Source organism: Rattus norvegicus, chromosome 4 (genome assembly GCF_021556685.1).
Source record: "Rattus norvegicus strain SHRSP/BbbUtx chromosome 4, alternate assembly SHRSP_T2T, whole genome shotgun sequence".
Lineage (NCBI taxonomy): Eukaryota > Metazoa > Chordata > Mammalia > Rodentia > Muridae > Rattus > Rattus norvegicus.
Window position 1 is genome coordinate 66,779,594 of NC_141537.1, and position 20,581 is coordinate 66,800,174.

The following is a 20,581-nucleotide window of genomic DNA, read 5'->3' on the forward strand; positions in this document are numbered from 1 at the left end:
CAGGGTAAGTGGAGGGGAAATGGTGGCTCAACTCAGGGACCTATGAGCCCACCACTGATGGTCAGAAAGGTCACTTTCGACCTGTGTCTTCTCCAAGTTAGAATCCTGAGAATGTGTTAAGAGGCCTTGAATTAGCAGCACAATGTAACACAGCTGTTTTTCTTTTTTCACTTCTTTTTAAAAAACAATCACCCCGCCCCCCCAAAAAAGCCAAGTCTAAGGATTAGGTTCTGGGTGCAGCTGTTGAGTGCACAGCACAACTTGCTGATGTGCAATTCTCTTTGGTCCTCAGGCCATCAGCTCTCACCTGTCAATAGCCAGGATCTAATGGAGTCCTGGAGGCAACAGGAAGCAGAGCTTATTGAAAATGCTTCCAGGACAGGAACAGCCACAACAGGGCCTACACACACATACAGAACATGGCTGGTGCCTCACCCTGCAATTTAAGCCGACGACATGTAGCACTGCTTGGCTCCTACTTACTTTCCTTGGCATTTCATGAGAGGTGACAATACACAGTATACATCCAACGTCCTAGAGAGCATTCCGGAGGGTTCCATTCCAGTTTGAGAGCCACCTATAGTCACCGGGGTACTCTAACACCCCTAAGCACTGGCGGCTCAGGCTGCTCTTGCAGGGAAAACACACCGGGTTTCTGACTGGTGACAGCACTATTTCCAACAAAACTGCTTACTGTCAAAGCAGATTTCCATCCACCATCCAGGAGAGCTTCACAAATGCCTCTTCCAAATCAGCTCCCCCAGAGCCAACATCTGGCCCTGGCTACTCTGACTCCATGGCTTTTCCTTCTTCCCCCATTCACCTCCTTGGTGCCTCTTCCCTGCAACTGTGGCTTGTAGGCCCTCCTAGCCTGCGCTCCTCAAGGGCAGGGCTGAGTCTTACAACGGTTTCTGCTTTGCGATCATTCCAGAAGGCCAGATTCCAGGCCCTGCACTCAGAGGCGGCCCCTTAATTATTGTTGGCCGGCCGCTTTTCCTGGGAAAGCATAATAAGGCCTTTTGGTTCCTACACACAACACTGACTGTTCCCTGTTACCCACATCACCAGTGGAAGGGAACCGCACAGTCCACACATGTTCCAGCCACAGTTAACAGATCAGAAGAGAAGTACCCACCCAGAAGTATCAAAAGGACCGCTGAGGATTCCCTCCTCCTCCCCTGAGAAACAAGAGAAGAAAAGGAAGCAGCTCCTTCATCTATGGGGGAAGGGATTGTGATCAGCTCACAGCTCATCTTTAGTCCAATGACTGCATAAGCCTGGTCAAATGGGACTCCGATGCCACAAAAGACACTGCTGCCTGGCCCTGGAGTAACTGCCTTTCCCATCCAGCGCTTGCCCTGGACAGAAAGGCACTCAGCTATGAGAAGGCCTTCTTTCTAGTGGCTCTTTCGGGAGAGGCGGTCAAGGAAAGGCAAATGGCCTTCTGTTGAAGGTGTGGGTGGAATCGCTGGCTTCACAAGTCAGGCCTTCCTGCTTCGCCTTTCCCTTCCTTCCCAGTGTAAGGACGGGCTACAAGTGAAGCAGCTGGCTTTGCAGTCATAAAAACAAAGGTCTCTGTGCTAGAGATGGAAGAATAAATGTACAGGAAAATTCCAGGCTCCGTGAACTTGGGCCAGTAGCTACACGAGTCCTAGAGGACCTAGCTCAAACACTTTGGGTTCATGGCATAAGTATGTTCTTACCTGTTTAAATTGCTGGGTTTTCAAGACATTGCCCAATGTGCTTGTGAATTTTATAGTTTTAAATTGTGACTGGTGTGGGGTTGTCTTTTTTTTTTTTTTTTTTTTGGTTTGTGTGTGTGTTTGTTTTATTTTTCTAAAGGCAAGTTGGCCAAAGTGAGTTTCTTAAATGAACAGTAAAAAAGGAAAGTCTCTCAACCAGGGGATTTCTCTTTCAGTTGACAAAGACCATTTCATGAAAGACCAAAGACACCAGAAAGCCTCTGAAATTATAAAATGTCTTGCTGTACTGGAGTTCCACAAAGAACTGTTGGGTAACTGCTTAGAACGTGTCAGCTGCATGGCCAAGGACTTGCTCTTCCACATCAACACCATGATCCGCAGTGACGTTTTCGTGAAAATAAAAACTGTAACTTCCAGGGGAGGTGGAAATTTAGACACGTGTTTCTAGAAGCTTCTTCCTGGAGCTATGTTGCCTGTACCACAGTCATAAGACACCATGGGAAAGGGTCCATCCACAGGGAGGGAGCCTCTGTGGATTTCTGTTGTATGATGGGGGCTGACAGGTCCACATGAAAGGAAAGACAGATAACGTCTTAGAATGCAGGTCTCAGGAGGCTCTCTGAGGAAGAGAATAACTCAACTTCCATGGATACGTACCAATTATTTTTGACAGGATGTAACTCTGGCTGACCTCAAAATTGTGATGCCCCTCTATCCCTGACTTCTACGTGTTTAGATTACAGGTGTGGAAGACTGCAGGCTACTTTTATGACCTTCTTCAGAAAACCTAAGTAAGGCTGGATGCAGCCCACACCAGAGGGACTCCATGTGACTTCCTTGTCCTCAGTTCTGTTTCTCAGTGGCATGGTAGAGCTGCTCTGCTGGGAAGCTGGGGGTAGTGAAGTAGTGTCATAAATTGGAGGAGCTATGAGCTCTGTGAAGCCATGGGTTGTAACCTCACCTGGGCCACTCAATCACAGTTATGGGTCCCCCTCCTCCACTCTCCTCATGCTGACAGATTCCTTTAAATAGCGATGAAGGCTGTTTACATAAGGAAAACATGAAGTTGGTCATCTCAATGTCTAGTAATGCTGCAGAGGCTGGCAGGTATCTTGTCCCCTCTTGTCAAGCCCCTAGGTAGTGGTACTGTTAGGAAATGTGGCCTTGTTGGAGGAAGTGTGTCACTGTGGGGGTGGGCACTGGAGGTCTCCTCCTATGCGTAGGCTCCACCAATTGCAGGAGAGAGCTTCCTCCAAGCTGCCTGAGGATGTCAGTCTCTCCTGGTTGCTTTCAAATCAAGATATAGATAGAACTCTCAACTCCTTCTCCAGCACCATGTCTGCCTGCATGCTGCCATGCTTCCTGCCATGATGAAAATGGACTGAACCTCAGAACCTGTGAGCCAGCCCCAATTACATATTGTCCTTTATAAGAGCTGCTTTGGTTGTGGTGTCTCTTCACGGCAATGGAAACCATAAGACTAACTTCAAGGATATAAACACCTGCCTCAACCCTCCCCCATCAAAACTCACAGAGAATTTCAGTTCCTCAGGGGCAGGTGCCTGAAAAATTGAAGTGTGAACTCAGCCATGCAAATCACCAAAGGGCCTGGAGCCCAAGGTCACTCTGTAGGGAGCCAAGGAAACTTCTAGTAACCCTATTCTCTCAACATCTTTTCACAGCTGAGCCAGAATACACCCAGACCCCCTGTTCTGCTCATTGAACTTTTCATCGTAAGTTCATGATCCAACACATTTTCTTCCTATGTCTCTCTGAAGTTACGGAAACAGAAAACTAGGGCAAAGGAAGTAAGTAGCTTGGCACCAGGCACAACAGTAGACACCTATGCCGTGTCCTCCTTTCTCTCTCAAAGCTTAGTGAAATAGTCTCAGAGAGACACTTGGGGTTTAGACAGACAGAACCACACTCCTTTAGGCTTTACCCATCATCCATCAACCATTTTATTGGATAACTGCAAAGTGTCCAAGACTCTTCTGGAAGTTAAGGTCCCCGACAGTGGTTAACCACAGGAAGATCTGCTTTTACGGTGTTTATTCTTTACTGGAGGAAATACTGGACAACTAGAATTCTCAGGGCTTTCCAACAAGTGTGCCACAGAGCAACCCGGCTCCATTCATGTAGCTGTGGAACCTAGAACCTGGATCCACTTGGGGTGGATCACACCTGCATTCATCTGAGACTCCAGGGACCATCATTTTCTCTGTGTGCCATGTCAGCACAGTTTATACACACTCAACAGTTTGTTGGTGGCAATCAGAGCCATGGAGATGTGTGGAAGCCACGCTCCCACCTCTCTCCCCCATAGAATGAACGGAATCCCACAACAGAATCAGGATGAGATAGAACAAGAAAGCCCAAACATCTCCCTTCTTGGTTCACGTGACCTTTCTGCTGATCCAGTGTCTTCCCAAAGTCAAAGGCAACACCAAAGAACTTCATGCTCCTCCCAAAGGATCTGCTGGCAGCTATGTCTACCTCTCTCACCATGCAAGAAAATTGTGCGCCTCCAGACCATCAAGGTCACTGGTTATGTTTACACAGCCCCTGATGACCTGGACCCAAGGGAAGCCAGGCTCTTTCCATCTGGGTTTGGTCATGGCCTTACCCCTTGGGCCCCTGCTTTCTAGGGGCTCTCAAATGTCAATCACAGGCTGCAGCAAGAATCCTGGAAAGAAAACTCACAAACCCAGAACAGAACCAGAAAAACAACTTCACACAGTACCTGCACCTCCCCAGTGAGTGCATGGCCAGCTGAAAGTTAGAGTCACAAAAGTTGGCATGGGAAGTCTTTGGTTTTTACATAAATATCCCTCACTAGAATTTTATATAAAGTCTTTGGTGGATTCCAGCCCCCTCTGAAAGGATGGCGTACAGTGACTAAGTCATGAGAACATTCTACTGTTTCAGCTGCGCTCTGCTGAAGTACACCTGGGTGTTTGAATAAGCCCTTGTCAACATGAAGAGAAAACAGCAAGCGCATGCCAACAGGTTTAAGGCTCTTGTAGGCTATTCCGGATTCTTGCTGGTTGTATGGGGGGAAAGTCATTACGACTGAACTTAAGATACAAAAGTAAAGTGAAACACTGCCACAGGCAACCAAAGCTGATGAAGCCATAGTCCACAGTGTGACAGTGGGGTGAACAAAGGATTTGTATGTCCGGGGCAGGGGTTCCAGGAACTTTCTGTGTCTGTGCTATGTTTTGCTCTGTACCTAAAAATGCTTCAAAAATTAGAATCAGGGGCTGGAGAGATGGCTCAGAGGTTAAGAGCACTTGCTGCTCTTGTAGAAAATATGTTATGTGCCCAGCACCCACACTGCAGCTCACATTATCTGTAACTCCAGGTCCAGAGGTTCCAATGACCTCTTCTGGTTACCTCAGGCACCAGGCATGTATTTACATACATGCCACATTTACATACATGCTGAAAAAGCATTCTTAGACATAAAACAAAATAATGTTTTTAAGGTCATTTTTTTTTTTTTAGAAAATGTTTCTTTACAGGTGCTTCAAATTTACAAGACATTTCTTATTGAAAGAATGAGAAAGGTTGGGAAGTGGTTCCCTTGGCAGAGCGCTCACCTAGCATGCACATATATCTCCTAGGTTCAATGCCAAGCAACTTGTAAACCAGGTGTGGCAGCACATCCCTGGGATCTGAGTTAAGAAATTCAGGGTCATTGCTGGCCAAAGGAGAATTTGAAGCCGGTGCTGGAAAGAACACTTGCTACTCTTCTCAGGACCAGAGTTCTAGCCCCACTACTGAAGTTGGTGCACAACTGCTCGACTCCAGCTCCAGAGGATCTGAAACTTGTACTGGTCTCTCTGAAACCCACACGCACGTGTACACACTCAAAAGAGACACATACACATATTTTTTTAAACTTTAAAACAGACCCAAAAAAGTGTTTAAAAGACCAGCCTGCATTATGTGAGACCCAGTCACAAACATAAACAAAATGGAATGAAATAAAATAAACTTCAGGACCCAAAGGCTGAGACAGAATTCTTTGTGTCCTAGTTAAGACACTAGAAACTAGCTAGAGAGATGGCTCAGTGGTTAGGAGCACACTGTCTGCTCTTCCAAAGAATTCGGGTTCAATGCCCAGCACCCACATGGCAGCTTACAACCGTCTGTAACTCCAGTTCCAAGGCATCTGATACCCTCACACTAATGTGCACAAAATAAAATTAATAATTAAAAAAAGACATCAGAAATTTGCCCCCAAACGAAACTGTAGTGTGAATTCCGGCTCCTCCACGAAGCCCAGAAACTAACCTTTTCTCTACAGCCACATGTATCTACAGTCCCCATGTGCCCACCTCCTCACATCTCTGGGAGGCCTGAGGGCCTGAAAACGACATCCGGCAAGGTTGGCCGTATCCTTCTCTGGTGAGTTTGGAACTGCTCATTTTCTTGAACGTTATTTATTTTAGTCTCTCCTACAGTCTGACCACACTACAACGCCATCTGTCCTCACCTGCCCTGTTACTATTTCCTACAAGACTGGAGCCAATTTGTTTGAAGAAGCTTTTTTCCCTCTATTTTTCTTTCTTTTTTCTCCTCTTCTACCCACCCCTCTCTCTCGTTGAAGTAACTCTTGAATAAAGCCCAGGCTGGGCCCAAACTCAGCCCAAACTCCCTCTGTAGTTGAGTTTTGCTTTGAACTCCTGCCCCTTGCCTAGCAAGCACAAGGCCCTGGGTTTGGTCCTCAGCTCTGAAAAAAAAAAAAAAAGAAAAGAAAAATGAACTCCTGCTCCTTGTGCCTGTCCCGTCCACATGCTGGGATTCCCAGGCATAGGCTACCACACCTGGCTTTCTCTCATTTCTCTACAGTGTGGACACTGGTGTTCCAAGCCCTTCTTAGTGAACGGATCAGAAGTAACAAGGGGAAATGGAGTGGCAAACACCAGCACTTAAGTATTATGAAGGCCGTGGCCAGCCATCTTTTCTGTGGATCCCAAAGCACATGTGGTTCATTGGCAAATCTCATACACACACACATACACACACACATACACACACACACACACACACACACACACACACACAGACAAACTCTTTCTCACACACACACACACACAGACAGACAAACTCTTTCTCACACACACACACATGCACACACACAAACTCTCTTTCTCACATACACACACATGCACACGCACACACATACACACACACACACACACATGCACACACACACAAAAAAAAACTATGCTGACAAGAAGGACATCCAGGGACAGATGGGCTCACCATGGACAGAATAAAAGACCACAGAGGTACCCAAATGCTGCCAGTTTTGAGAACTGGGATTAATCCTTTTAGAAACCAAAGCAGTCCTGTGTACAGTGCACCCCACTCATTGGCTCCCCCTTTTCCTGCAGTCTGCACTCTCAGCAGACAGCTCTTCCCAGAGGGAGTCACATGCCCTGCACAAAGGCTCTGTCACCACAGAAGACCCATGGCTGCAGAGACACTGAAACAACCCTGGACTAACAGGCAAATCCACCCCTCCAAGGCTGGGCAGTCAGCTGAACGTGCACACAGTCTTCTCCTTGACCAGCATCTCGCCCCTCTTCAGGATCCTGTAAAGGAGGCGTACTCACTTTCTGAACTCTCTCTGCCCATTCTCTCTGAGTTCCACTAGCGTGCCTCTGCCTTGACAGTGTTCCTGCATCCCGACTCCGTCCTCTTCCTACTGCTCCGATTCCTCTCACCATTCCTCTCACTGTGTATAGGGGTTATATGAACCCCTAGCTTCACTACAAAACACCAGATTCCCAACACCCCAATTTAAGTCCCCAGTCGGAACCTCTCTCCAGAACTCCACACACAATTTTCCAACTGCTTTTTTAACATCATTCCCGGATGTCCCACAGATCTGTCTGTCACCAAGTCTTAAAATGAGCTCACTATCTTCCCATCAAACTCATTTGCTCTCTAAACATTTCCATTCTAGGTCACTGGCAACTCAGCCAGCCTACGCAGGGGACGGGAAGTCTCCCCTAAGGCCACCAAGTCCTCGGATCTGGCTTCTAGTCCTCTCACATACGTTGCTCCTTCCTGTGGTCTCAGGCCTCATATGCTTCTGCTCCAGGATGAACTTGCCGGGGCCAGCAGACCATTGTGTCACCATCAACTCCAGCCGTTCTAACTTATCTCTTTTAGCCACTTTCTAAGTTTCCTTCCTCGAATACATTCATTCCGACGTCGGTCCTTCTCTTATCATCAGCCTTCCCGTCCACAGGAAGAATGTGCAAACCTTTCACCATCTTGGACTGGCTCCCAACGCTCCCCAACAGAGCCCCTTTCCTTAAAACTGCGGTGTGTGGGGGAAGGTGACAGTGTGTGTCTGTAATTCGAGAACTTGGGGGATGGAGGCAGAAAGATCTGAAGTTTGAAGCCCCTTTCTAAACCAAACTACTTAGGATTCCCAGATTCAACGTTAGCTTTTTTGTATCGCCCTGTGTTGTATGCTCTGCTCCGAAGGCTGGGGAACTTCTGTTTATCCTCGGTATGCCACACTCTCTGTAAAGAGCCCTTCCGCACTTTCATTTTGTCATTCCATTCTCCTCTCTGCAAAAAGAGTCCGAACACAGCTCTGCTGCAAAACACATTCCGGGTATTTAAGACCTGTAACTCGATGACCTCCTTGCCTGTCTCTCTTGCCACTACTGGGAGAGCGCAAGGTCAAAACAGGTATAGCCTGCAGGGACAGGCTTCGAAATCAGTTCAGAAAACAAGCGAGGGAGGTAGGGAGGGAGGGAAGCAGGGAGGGAGGGGGAGGGAGCAGACAGAGAGACAGTGTGAGTCAGAGACGGACAGAAGCAGAGACAGCTATCCTGAGATTGGAGGAAGAGCCAGTTAAGAGTGTTATTTCCCCAGGATGTGTGAGCAGGAAGCAAGGAAGGCCTTGAGGTTGGGGACTCTTGCAAAGCTCTGATTGGCTGCCTTAACTGTCCGTTAACAGGACTGACCAGTGAGGGGGCTCTGCCACCACAAATCCCATTTTCCTCCTCTTGTCTAAAAACACCATCCTATCAGTTTGAATCCGGCTGGCTTGCTTTCTCTCAGCCAAAAGGAATTTCCCTTCACACAAAAACTATTCAGACATTTCCAAGGCACAAAATGCTACAAACCAGGATTTTCCACTCAGACAACTTGGAAACTGTGGATTGTTTCTCCCCAGGCACTTCTTATTGGCCAAGAAGTCTGAAAGGCCTTTTCTCCTTAGTATGAAAAAAAAAAAGTCTCCTACCCCCGTTTTTTTTTCCACTTTTTATTTTGTCTAGGTTTCACTGAAGCCAACTTTTAAACCAGAAAGCAGATTTCCACATTATAAAATACAAATTAGCCAGTCGGTGTAGCAAGCACGTGGAATGCCAGCACCCAGGGGGGTGAGGCGAGAGGACCATGACTCTAAGACTAGCCTAGACTGCACAGGGAGACTCTGTCTCAAAGAATAACAACAAAAACAAACACAACTGTACTCATAAACCAGGTTGTCCCAATGAAATAGTCCAACCAATTTAATATCCTCATTGTTGTTATTTTTAATAACCCATTTAATTAAAGTTTGTGGTAGTTTTTTTTTTCTTTATTATATTGTTAAGTTAGTATGCAAAGTGGCATTAAGTAGCCTGTTTTGGTTTTTAGGCAGGAGACTTTTAGCCTGGTGTGGTGACTAACATCTGTAATTCTAAATCTCTGAGGAGCTCAGCAGGAAGATTTGGTGTTGGCTACTCAGTGAGTTTGGGGCCAGGCTGAACTAGAGAGTTCAGTATCACACAGACACACAGACACACAGACACACAGACACACAGACACACACACACACACACAGACACAGACACAGACACACACACACACACACACACACACACACACACACACACACGCGCGCACACACACACAACAACAACAATAACCCAAAACCAAAAACCAACTACACAGCTTTCAATGGTAGGTACCCAAGACATAAAGTACAAAACAGAACTCAGCCTATTTAACACAAACACAGACCTTCGATTGGGGCAAATTGCATACAATGAGTTCCCACATCAACATGCCCCAGATGCCAGCTGAGGGTTACCAACCATAGGTGCAGCTACAAGTGGAGTAGCCATAGAGATTTGAGCAGTTCAGAGGGACCCATCTCAACTCTTCACCTCCACCACCACCACCTCCACCATCACCACCTCCACCACCTCCACCATCACCACCACCTCCACCATCACCACCTCCACCACCTCCATCACCACCACCTCCATCACCACCACTACCACCACCAAAGCTCTTCTATGATGCCAGTTAGGTTTAGATAAATAAATTACATCAGGGGAAAACAACCCCAAGGCAGGCGATTTAACATGAACCGATTGTAACTCACCCAAACAACACGGGGATGCAAGGGACATAATCTAAGGTCTGACTTTTGCCCTGACCTTCCAAACAATCAAACAGCTCTACATACCACCACCACTCCAAGTTCATGGTTTCCCTAGCCGAAGTGTATCAGAAGCCCAGACAAAACACAGCCTTTATCTGGTGTGTGACATTGAATCCAGAAGCGGCTGTCCCAGGAATGGCCCATGAGAACGCTGCATTGGTTTATACTTGGAACTACTGAGTCACCAAGCATCCCTGAGATAAGGAAGGGGAGGCACCTGATAACAGGAGTCAAAGTAGCCTCAGTTCTCCTTAGTTAGAGAACACATTATGAAGGGTTAGCCAGCCTGAGCTATTCTGCAGCTAAGGTGGACCCAGAAGAATCTTAGGTCACACTCCAAAGATCTCTTGCTCTCCATCCACAAATGAGACATGTGAAGAATTAGTTCCATTGCAGCTGACAGAGGAGGTGGGGAGGACAGAAAAAGAGATGACAGCCAAGGACCAAATGCTCAATGTTTAAGATTAACAACTCAGGGAAAGAGGAAAAATGCTAAGCCCATCACCCTGACACCTCAGTGTTGGGGAAACTCAGGCAAATGCCCCTGATAGTCAGACACGACAGCACGTGCCTATAAAATCAGTACTTACGAGGCTGCTGCCAAAAGATAGTGAGTTTGTGGCCAGCCTGAGCTACAGAGAGAATCAAAGCCAGCCTGTGCTACAGTGCAAGACCCTGTCTCAAAGAAAAGAGTTACAAGGTAAACCGATGGTCAATATTATCAAATATTTCCACAAGGTCTAGCAGAGAAACACAGGGAAAAGATGGTTGGACTTGCAGTTAGAGAGAGGCTGGTGAACCCTACAATCAGTGATAGGAAACAGAACACGTTGGGTGGGTGGGTGGGTGGGTTCTAGACAGCAATGAAAACTGAAGAAACGGAGGCTGTAGCTGATAACTACTTGTGTGGGAAAAAAAGAAAAAAACCTGACCATAAACAAGACAGACAGAAACATGCCCCGAGAAGGGGCAGCTAGCAAGCGTGTGTTGATGGCAGAAACCTGTGTTTATAGCTGAAGATAGAAGCTGGCAAGAGAAGAATTGAGATGCACAAGAGAAAATAATTGCATGCCCTTCTGCATTCCAAATGACATCAGATTCTCTTGGCTGGGACAGCTCATCTGCAAACTGAAGACACATGGAGGACAGGGTCAAAATGAATGCCTCTATTACAGGCAAAGAAACAAATCCAACTAGCACACCCAAGGTAACCAGCAACCTGGATCAAAGACACACCCACTGCACAATACAACCCCCACTCCCACCCCTAGTGAAAGTGGGAGCTCTTACATACCTGCTCCACCCTCATTGTAGTCCCTGAACAAAAAGAGAGAGATGGATGCCAAGTGGTTAGGTCAACCTGACACAAGCTACTTACCTGAAAGTAGGGAACCCTGACAGAGAAAGTGCCTCCATAAGATCTAACTGTAAGGCACTCAATTAGTGATTGACGGGAAGGGCCCAGCCTGTTGTCGGTGGTGCCATCCCCGGGCTGGTGGCCCTGGGTTCTATAAGAAAGCAAGCTGAGCAAGCCATGGGGACAAGCCAGTAAGCAGCAACCCTTCAAGGATTGGCCCTCCATGTCCTGACTTCATCCAGTAATACACAGTGATATGGACGAGTAAGCCAAATAAGCCCTTTCTTCCCCAAGTTGCCTTGATCGTGGTGTTTCCTCACAGCGAAAGAAATTCTAGCTAAGACACTGCCTTATCAAACTAAACGTGCATATCTTAAAAAGCCCTCATGACTATGCAGATTTAAAATGTATATACATATGTGCGTGTACTGATACATTGTTCTCTATCAACAAAAGAGGCCAGAATCACTCAGTTTCTCCATTTCCTAGGAAGACTGTGTACCATGGAACAATAACGGATTGATTAACATTTCATGCCTGACCTTAGCAAAGAGAAGAGTACAGAAAAACTGAAGGCACATCTGACCTCAAGAAGTCTGTCTTCTGGGGGGGGACAAATTCCTTTAGGACTCCAAATCTCAGACTATCCATATAAAACCCACTCTGTACGCCACACCTATGGCATACAATTCCATCCAGGGAAAAACCAAGGTCACTTGGAACTTTTATTTGGAAGAACATCATCTGAGCAGGAAGGAACTGGCTCAAGGTTAACGCAAAGATGGTAAGGTGACAGGTCTCGTTATTTCCTTTCAGTTCTCAGGCAGGAAACAGAGGCATTCACTGGGGCCCTACAGTCATAGGCTCAACCCCGGCAAGGCCTCAGGACCATTCCCACAGAAGTCAGCGGAGAGGCCAGGCTGTGGCAGGAGGTCCAGGTTGTGGAGAGACACAGGATGCCTCATCAATATTTCAATAGCCCCATGCAAGTAGGAAAACAGCCTTGAAATTGGCCCTTGGCTTTCACCCTGCTGTGGCCCTGGAAAGGAAGGAGTCTCTCTTGCCTCCATGCCCTGCTGCCTACCTCTAGCCCTGGTATTGGGCTCTGATGCTGAGAGTCTGGATAATGTAGTTAATTCTGCATGTCCCAGGCAATGAGCCAGGACACTCCCTCCTGGTCCATCGCCAACCGTACCTCCGTGATCAAGCATTGTATGTAGCCCAGGATGTTTTTTTCTCTACCACTGTAAGGGTCCTTCCTTGGATACTTACGGCACGCCTAAACAATCCTCAGACTTTGCAAGTGGCACAGACTCCGGGCTTGTTCTTTTGTTCTCATAGCTAATAATTATCCATTTAAAACATTTTTCTAGTTGCTGTCCCACCTCTGAGAGATAGCGGGCACACCTTTGTTTGCTAATCAAACAAAACTTTTGACAGACTATTATACCAACCATCACACCTGGTCTCTAGTATCTCTTTCATCCCAAAATGATTAATCTAAGCCAGTGTTTTCAATCCTACGCTGGCTGTTGGGGGTTGGTGTGGTGCTGCTATGTATTCAAATGCTAAGTTCTGAACCCCAGGGTCTGGCTGCCCCCAGACTGGTGAATTCTCACACACATCGGACTTTGCTGTGGAAACACTGCTCCCCAATTTAAAGCTATTGGTTAATGAAAGGCTAGAGTTGTGATTGGGCAGTAGAGCGAGAAAGGCTGGACCTGAGAATCTATCTAGTGAGGGGTCTTAAGAGAGACCACAGGAGAAGAAGAAGGAAACCGAGAGAGGAGGAGGCCACCATGAGGTCACATGGATCATAAACACATGGCCAGAAGTGCACCCTGGGGACCGGATGATGGAATGGAATCAGCCCCGGGCAAGACTCAAACGGCAGGTAACACGGGGCCTGCGGATTGGGTGTCAGTTAGAATAGCTCAGAACCTGTCCATTCTAGGTTTACAGCTTGTCAAATACCAGGTTTTTGTGTCATTTATATGGGTTAGCTAGAATATATAATTCTTTTAAACTAAACCCTTCTTTAGTTGTGCATTTAGAAATGACCGTGTATGACCCAATCCTAAACATAAACTAACTCTGGAAAGTTGTTAAGAAAATTTTGGGGGGTGCTGGAGAGATGGCTCTTGCAGCAGACCAGGGTTTGATTCCCAGCACCCATGCTGGGTGGCTCGTAAACACCTGTAACTCCAGCTTCGGAGGACCTGACGTCCTCTTTTGGTCTCTGTAGGCCACATACATGTGCAGCACACACACTACCCATACATATGCGCATGAACACACCCGTGCACACAATCAATCAATCATTGTGGAAAGCAAACAAACCCCTTTGTAAAGAAAAGTCTCCTCCAACTCAGAAAAGGGCCATATGAAAGAAACCACCTCTCTTCTTAGTCTGCATACTGTCACCGTGGGTATAATATCCAAAACCACTGTGCCCACCAGGAATCCCACATGGATGGGTGGAACCGAAGTCCACTGGGACACTGGGGAGCTAGTGAATCATTCAAACACAGAGCTACATTTCTTAGCCCCTTGCGATATGAGAAATACTGCAGACCAATTAATACCACCCCCATCTGGGAAACAACAAGAATAAGGGGTTAGGGATATTTACAGAGACGTTGGGAATCTTTAAGTCCTGCTTAAATTAGCCACACATGAGCAAGAGAGGCTGTCCTTCAAGGGCCCTATGTGTGGCATAACAGAGCAGTTGAGACTCACCCTGCCCTCCATTCCCCAAGTGCTCTGCCATACTCCCCGGCTACTGCCTCAGGTATGTACAGAGCTGACATTTTGCTCTAAAGTAATGATGGCTCGATATGGACGCACTCGAAATTTTAATATTAGCAGAAGTGAACATGAAGTAAAGAGACGGGCTGGGGAGAGGACATCAAAGCGATAATACTTGGGGCCCGGGAAAGAGGGAAAATTTGAAAAGGAAAACGATGTAGGAAGATCAGACAAGGGCCTGGAAGACAAATTATACTTCTATGTCCTGCTAGATCTCTAGGCCTATTCAACAAGCGAAGGCCAGGTGACCCGAAACAGTGACATTCTCAGCCAACGAAGACCCAGATTCCTCACCAGCACTTTGCAGGAGGTGACAACAGGAAATGACATCCAAGTGAGAATGTCCAGCCAAAGGCTTCACTGCCCATCAGAACCCCCCTAGTATCTGGGCCTGCTGGCAGGAAGACCAAACCCTTCAGCGTAGGAGGTGGACTCCTCTCAGCAGACAACGAGAAAGCCAAATGTTTCCCTCAGGATACCATCAGCTTCCCTCCCAAGCACCGACACCAGCCATTTCACCTCAGAAACTGACCACATGGAAAATTGGAGTAGCATAACCCCCCAACTCGTTGTACTATACACTAAAGACACACAGAACATCTGTGGCCGCCTTGGCCAAGACTAGTTTCTACCTACTCCATTTTAAGTAAATAGAATTGTTCAGAAAAAAAAAAAAACCTAACAGAATCTTTGTTTGCCAGATAGAATAGAAAAGGAAAAGTAGCCAAGATGACGACGTTTATTCAACCTGGGAATCCCATTCCACCAAGCATCCCGCTCTCTGGTGTCTTCACCAAAGCCTGTGCTACGTGAGTACTGAGCTTTAATGGAGAACTGGTGAATCTGTCCTTTATACTGCAAAAGCCCACAGAGAATTGCCAGGGATATAATTTGTATAGAACCTTACAGGTTCATATAACCTCAGAACATCCAGGCATGCCAGCAAGGTTTCTCAGCCCTGAGAGACAAGTCCTAGGTTCTGTAGCAGCCTTGGGGCTGAACACTCGTTCAGCTTTGATCAGTCTGGAAGCAGCAGAGTTCATAGAAAAACTATTTACTGAACTAAAAGGCCATACCTCACCTTAATCACGACTTTTCACTTCAGTGGTAGTGCTGGAAACCTGACTCACACCTCTAGCTCAGAAGGTTTTATTATACAAGCCTTGAGAGGAAGCCCAAAGCTTTAGTAATTCGGGATCCGCTGAGCAAGTCCACATCCACCCTATTCAAGGGTTTCATCATTCTGTTGACCATCTCCCTTAAGCCTTGAGCCTTCAAGACCCAGAAGTCTTCACCGCTAGCCAAAGGAGAAAAAAAGCATAGCTCTTCATGGCTCACAAGACACAATTGAAAAAGAAAAAATCCCAACCTCGGGCAACTTGGATATTTTCTCCTTTTGAAAGTGAGCATGTTAAAAGTTTGTTTAAAAAGAGCCTTTGAGATCAGATATGTCGTTCGCTAAATCCCGCCTTAGAGCAATGAACCTGACTACAGAAGACACTGGCAGCTCCAGTTAAACGTTGGCTGCTTTGGGACTCAGCAGTTTCTATAACCCTATCATTCTCTCCCAGCCTTCTAATCAGATACTTCTCGTTAAGTCGGGATTTTTCAACCTATAGTGGTGAAAAGGGTTTTGGAGTCAGGCAGATCTGGATTTGCATCCAGTTAGGGGCGAGGCCCAGGTCCCACAGCGTTCTCCAGTGCACTAAGCCGTAGTTTTCTTAAACTAAAAGAAGATGGGCTTAAACCGCAAGACGGCTTAGCAGATCAAGGGACTTAACTGCACAAGCCTGAAGACCCGAGTTTGAAGCCCTGGGACCCACGGCAAAAAAATGGACAAAGAAGGGGCGCTCTCACTGGGTCATGAAAGAGGGGAAACTGCATGATTTTAGTAAAGTATTCGACATTAGTAGGGCACCAGCATAATTTGGGGGAACCCTTGCAAAATAAAAGTCTAGAGCTCCTACCCCAAAAATAACTGAGATTTTTAAGATGGTGACAGTAGTGCTGGAGAGATCTGGTGATCAGGCCAGAATGCGCTTGCCTGGCAAGCCCAAGGACTGAAGTTCAAACCCTAGAGCCATAGTTAAAAACACGAAACAAAAACAAAACAAGAACAGGCCTGCTATCTCAGGCTTGTAATCCCAGCACTGGGGAAGTAGAGAAGGGTGGATCTCTCGGGTTCATTGACCATACACCCTAGCCTATAGGACAAGTTACAGGCCACTGGGAGACCCTGTCCCAAACAAGAAACGACATGGGTGGTACCTGGGGAGTAACATCCAAGATTGTATTGGATTCTACGGGCACACATGCAGCACACATGCATCATAGATAGTCAAAAGATGGTTAAACAACAACAACAACAACAAAAAGAGCATCCAACCAAGGGTGGGGCCTGGGAGACTGCAGCAGGGCACAGGCACACAAAGAAAGAAGCCCTTTCTGTAAAGTGGGGACTGTAACTATGATCTCTCTTAGAACTTTTTCCAAAGACAGTCTCTCTTCTGATTCCTACCCCAAACGTTCTCCTCTCACCACACTCAACTTAGAAAAGGTACCCGGGTCATTCCAAAACCAGGCACCAGCATCTTGGAAGTGGCCCACATTTACATAGAAAATGTCTCACCGAGACACAGAACATGATGTTACCGACACAGAACATGGCTGAGGTTCCCTACCTCTGACAGCCAGCCTGAGCCTAGGCTTTTCCAAGGGGTTAACACTCCCCTCTTCAGACCCTTGCACAGATACTATCCTAGCCTCTGTCCTTGAGGTCTCTACCCTGGGGTAGACAACAGGGGTGACACCAGTCTGCTTTTACTTCTTCCTCTGCACTTAAAATGTCAACCGTTCTATACTGCGCGCCTCTTTTATGCTTGCCGTTTCTTGTTTATTTTTTCCTACAAACATGCAAAAAAAAAAACCCATCAACTTCTCAGAGTGGTGTGCTTTGGTCTATTTTGGTTCATTATGGATCCCAAGTGCTTGGAATAGTGTTTGGCACGTGGAAATTACTGGATAAATATGAAGGGAAAGAATGTCTTTGAGTGAAAACAAAATAAAAACTGGTCCACACTGGGGATTCAGCCTTGTGCCATCAGGGATGAAGAGCACTGACGACCGCTCGGAACAGAGACATCTGAGTTTGAGCGCTAGCAGGGGGAAAAAAAATACAGATTTATAAATCTTTTCCAAACTTGCCCCAGTTCAGAGGCCTAGGATCCAGCCATCTATGTTTCTTTTGTTAGTAATCCATGCACACATACTAATGACTGACAGCCACCATGAGTGGCATGTTGTGTATGTGAGCTGTTCAGAAGTAAGACACTTGTCTGGAGACCATATAATAGTTGTTGAGAAGCAGAGGGTTGTCAGAAAAAAAAACAAAAACAAAAACAAAAACCAACTCTACAACACTGCCTTTCACAGGACACCTAAGTTGTTAATATCAAAAGGAATGCAAGGTCTTCAGCCCTGAATCTGTAAGGATGGTAGGCAGCTGGAGCCAAGCCAAGCTTTTGTCCTACAGCTCCTGCGAGTCCCAGGTAGAGACTTATCTCAAAGCCCGGCATGGGATCTCTCAGGATCCAGCAATGTGGCTGTCTGCACATTTTATCCAACCCACTGAAAGATGGCCTGACGCTGTGGCCTTGTGGCTGCATGCGTAAGGCATTTTGGTGAGAGCTGTTGCTGAAAACAAGGGGAGAGCTGTCTCTCCACTCGTGGCAAGCTGCAGCTCATGTCAGTGCAAACATCTGGAGTCCCCAAAGTTAAAAAAAAAAAGGCTATGGTCTGAAATGCTCAGGCTCTTTCTGAAGCCCATGAAGCACACCTAGGCTCCCAACCTGAAGGTTTCATCGGGATAGACAGTGGGCAAAGGCCGGATGATCAGAATCACACTCAACATCTGGCTTTTGCTCCAGTGTGAACCACCACTCCCTCTCCAGCCTACACATGGCTTCTTTTTTTAACCAAACCTTCTCAGCCACCACAAATGCTCTGGTGGGAAGCAGCAGGGAGGCCCCATCCCTTTTCCCAAAATACAGTCAGCCAGCAGCAAAGGCCAAAGAGGTGGAGCCTGACTGGCCGTTTTGCAAAAGTTTCAAATATCCTAGTACTGACCCCATTAACAGCAGTAAGACAGAAATGCAGCCAAGCCTGTCCTTACCTCAGTGAGTCTCTCAGTCTCTGTCTCTCTGTCTCTGTCTCTGTCTCTGTCTCTCTCTGTCTCTCTCTCTGTCTCTCTCTCTGTCTCTCTCTCTGTCTCTCTCTCTGTCTCTCTCTCTCTCTGTCTCTCTCTCTCTCTGTCTCTCTCTCTCTCTCTCTCTCTCTCTTTCTCTCTCTCTCTCTCTCCTTCTAAGAGGTCTGAACAAAGCCACATTACAAGCACTGGCTATTACAAACAGGATTTTCTCTTGCAAAAAAAGCTAAAAGTGACATCTTTAAAAGATTCACGCTTCTGACAGCTGAGTCTCCAAAGAGGTCTCTGCAGGAAAGAACTCGTGAGCTGTCCCATCTTTCCCCAGAGCCTCTCAGAAACATGCCTCAGATTTTCCAAACTTCTCAGAGATCTTTCTCCTGAAAAGGGGGGTAGGAGTTCGCGGCTACACAGACTAAGCAGCCAAGTGAGGCAGCCGCCTTCCAGTGTGGGGAAGAAAGGCTTTTAAGACTCACGAACATTTTAAAGATATAAACAAGAAAGTAAAGAAACTGGGTGGGGTGGGGATAAAAAACCATATGGGAAGAAAATATTACATTAGCTTGTCCAAATTTTGGTGTGTGTGTGTGTGTGTGTGTGTGTGTGTGTGTGTGTGTGTTAGTTACAAACCTTAGCATACCCCCCCCCCAAAATCAATGTAACTGGGTGGAGGCATTATTCTCAAAACGCGTCCCTTCCCAGCGTTGCTGTACCGTTAGCAATAGGAAATGGTGCGACTGATAGGAAAACACTATAAACTGCTTTGGAATACAAAGGGTGATTTATTCGGAAGAAAGTTTAAAGGTCCCAGCTGTGCACCTTCAAGTGTTCATAGAAGAAAACTCCTTTCACCAGACCTCTAGTTATGGCCATGCCCCTTCCCAAACGCTGCCTCCCAGGACCCAGCTGGTGACAAAATCCACTTTTCTCCTCACCCCCGCCCCCCTTTGCCCGGACCACGGGTCCTCACCGTGTGGTACATGAGAGCCTCAGTCTCTCCGGGTTCTGACAGCTCGCTCAGCTTGCGGTCCCACTGCAGGACACTCTGCTCCCCGCTCTCCAGCACCTCCATGGCGGTGGGCACCGCGCAGGGCCGAGGATGCTGAGGCAGGAAGGGACCACGCAGAGCCGCCGCGGGCGGGTGAGACGCCTCTCTCCGCGGGTACTTGCGTGTGCGCGAGTGGAACTTATGCACTGGAGCAGGAACCCGCGAGAGCCCTGCCGAAGGCTCCACGACCCGTGTCCTCGGAGATCTGTGAATCCCCGGGGAGGACAAAACTGCTGGGATCGGGCGGGAAGTGCAGGGGTTAAATCGGGCTGTGCATCCAAAAGGAAGGCAAGAAGGCAGCTTTCATCCCAAGAAAGTCCTCCCGCAACAAGCCCACTCCCCACTAGTGTTCCAGACAAACTTTGAGACTCCCTTGGGCTTTTGAGCTCTGCCCCTGGATCCAGAGGCGACCCCACCTCCTTCCAGGCCAGTGACCAATCGGACGCGCGTCTTGCCATCTATACCGTATCAAAAGTCCCTCTCTCATCCATGTCCCGCCCCCAGAGACAGAGTCGAGGGAAGTCTCCGCCTAGACCTCGGAATGTGGGCGGAGAGGCTCTTTTACGTCATCGAGGAACGCCTCCTGCCGGAGCGTCGAAACGGACCAATAGGGTGCTTGGGTCTAGAAATGATAGACTGGAACATAGATCAATGAACGAGGGGGACCTGGCGGAGCCAACCAATCAAATAGCGACAAGAATACATTTTTATAAGAGAGGGCGTGCGCGTCCAGTGTGCTCCCTAAGAGTCTCCGCTTAAAGGAGTTTTGTTTCGCGAGTTTATTTCCTCAGAGAAACCAAGCAGATTGAAGCGCTGTCCACATTTCAAACTGTTTAGGTCGCCTGACTCTGGATTTTAAAAAATGCACTACATATATGAAAAGGCGCACGTGCACAGAATTCTGAATTATCACAGTTCTAGCACACTCGTTGCCTGCTTTTTATGTAGTTTTATGGGCTTTATTAAACAGATATTAACCAATGACACACTTTGC

The 20,581-nt window shown here is 47.2% G+C and overlaps 1 protein-coding gene across 2 annotated transcripts in view; it reads right to left on the minus strand.

The window, feature by feature from the left end:
- Positions 1-19,960, minus strand: part of Creb3l2 (cAMP responsive element binding protein 3-like 2) — a 116,149-nt gene extending 96,189 nt beyond the window's left edge. The window contains 1 exon segment of one of the 2 annotated variants that reach the window (NM_001012188.2): positions 19,510-19,960. In NM_001012188.2, the coding sequence (NP_001012188.1) occupies positions 19,510-19,611 (102 nt within the window). In that variant the 5' untranslated portion in view covers positions 19,612-19,960. 2 annotated transcript variants of the gene reach the window in all.
- Between the last annotated feature and the right edge of the window lie 621 nt (positions 19,961-20,581).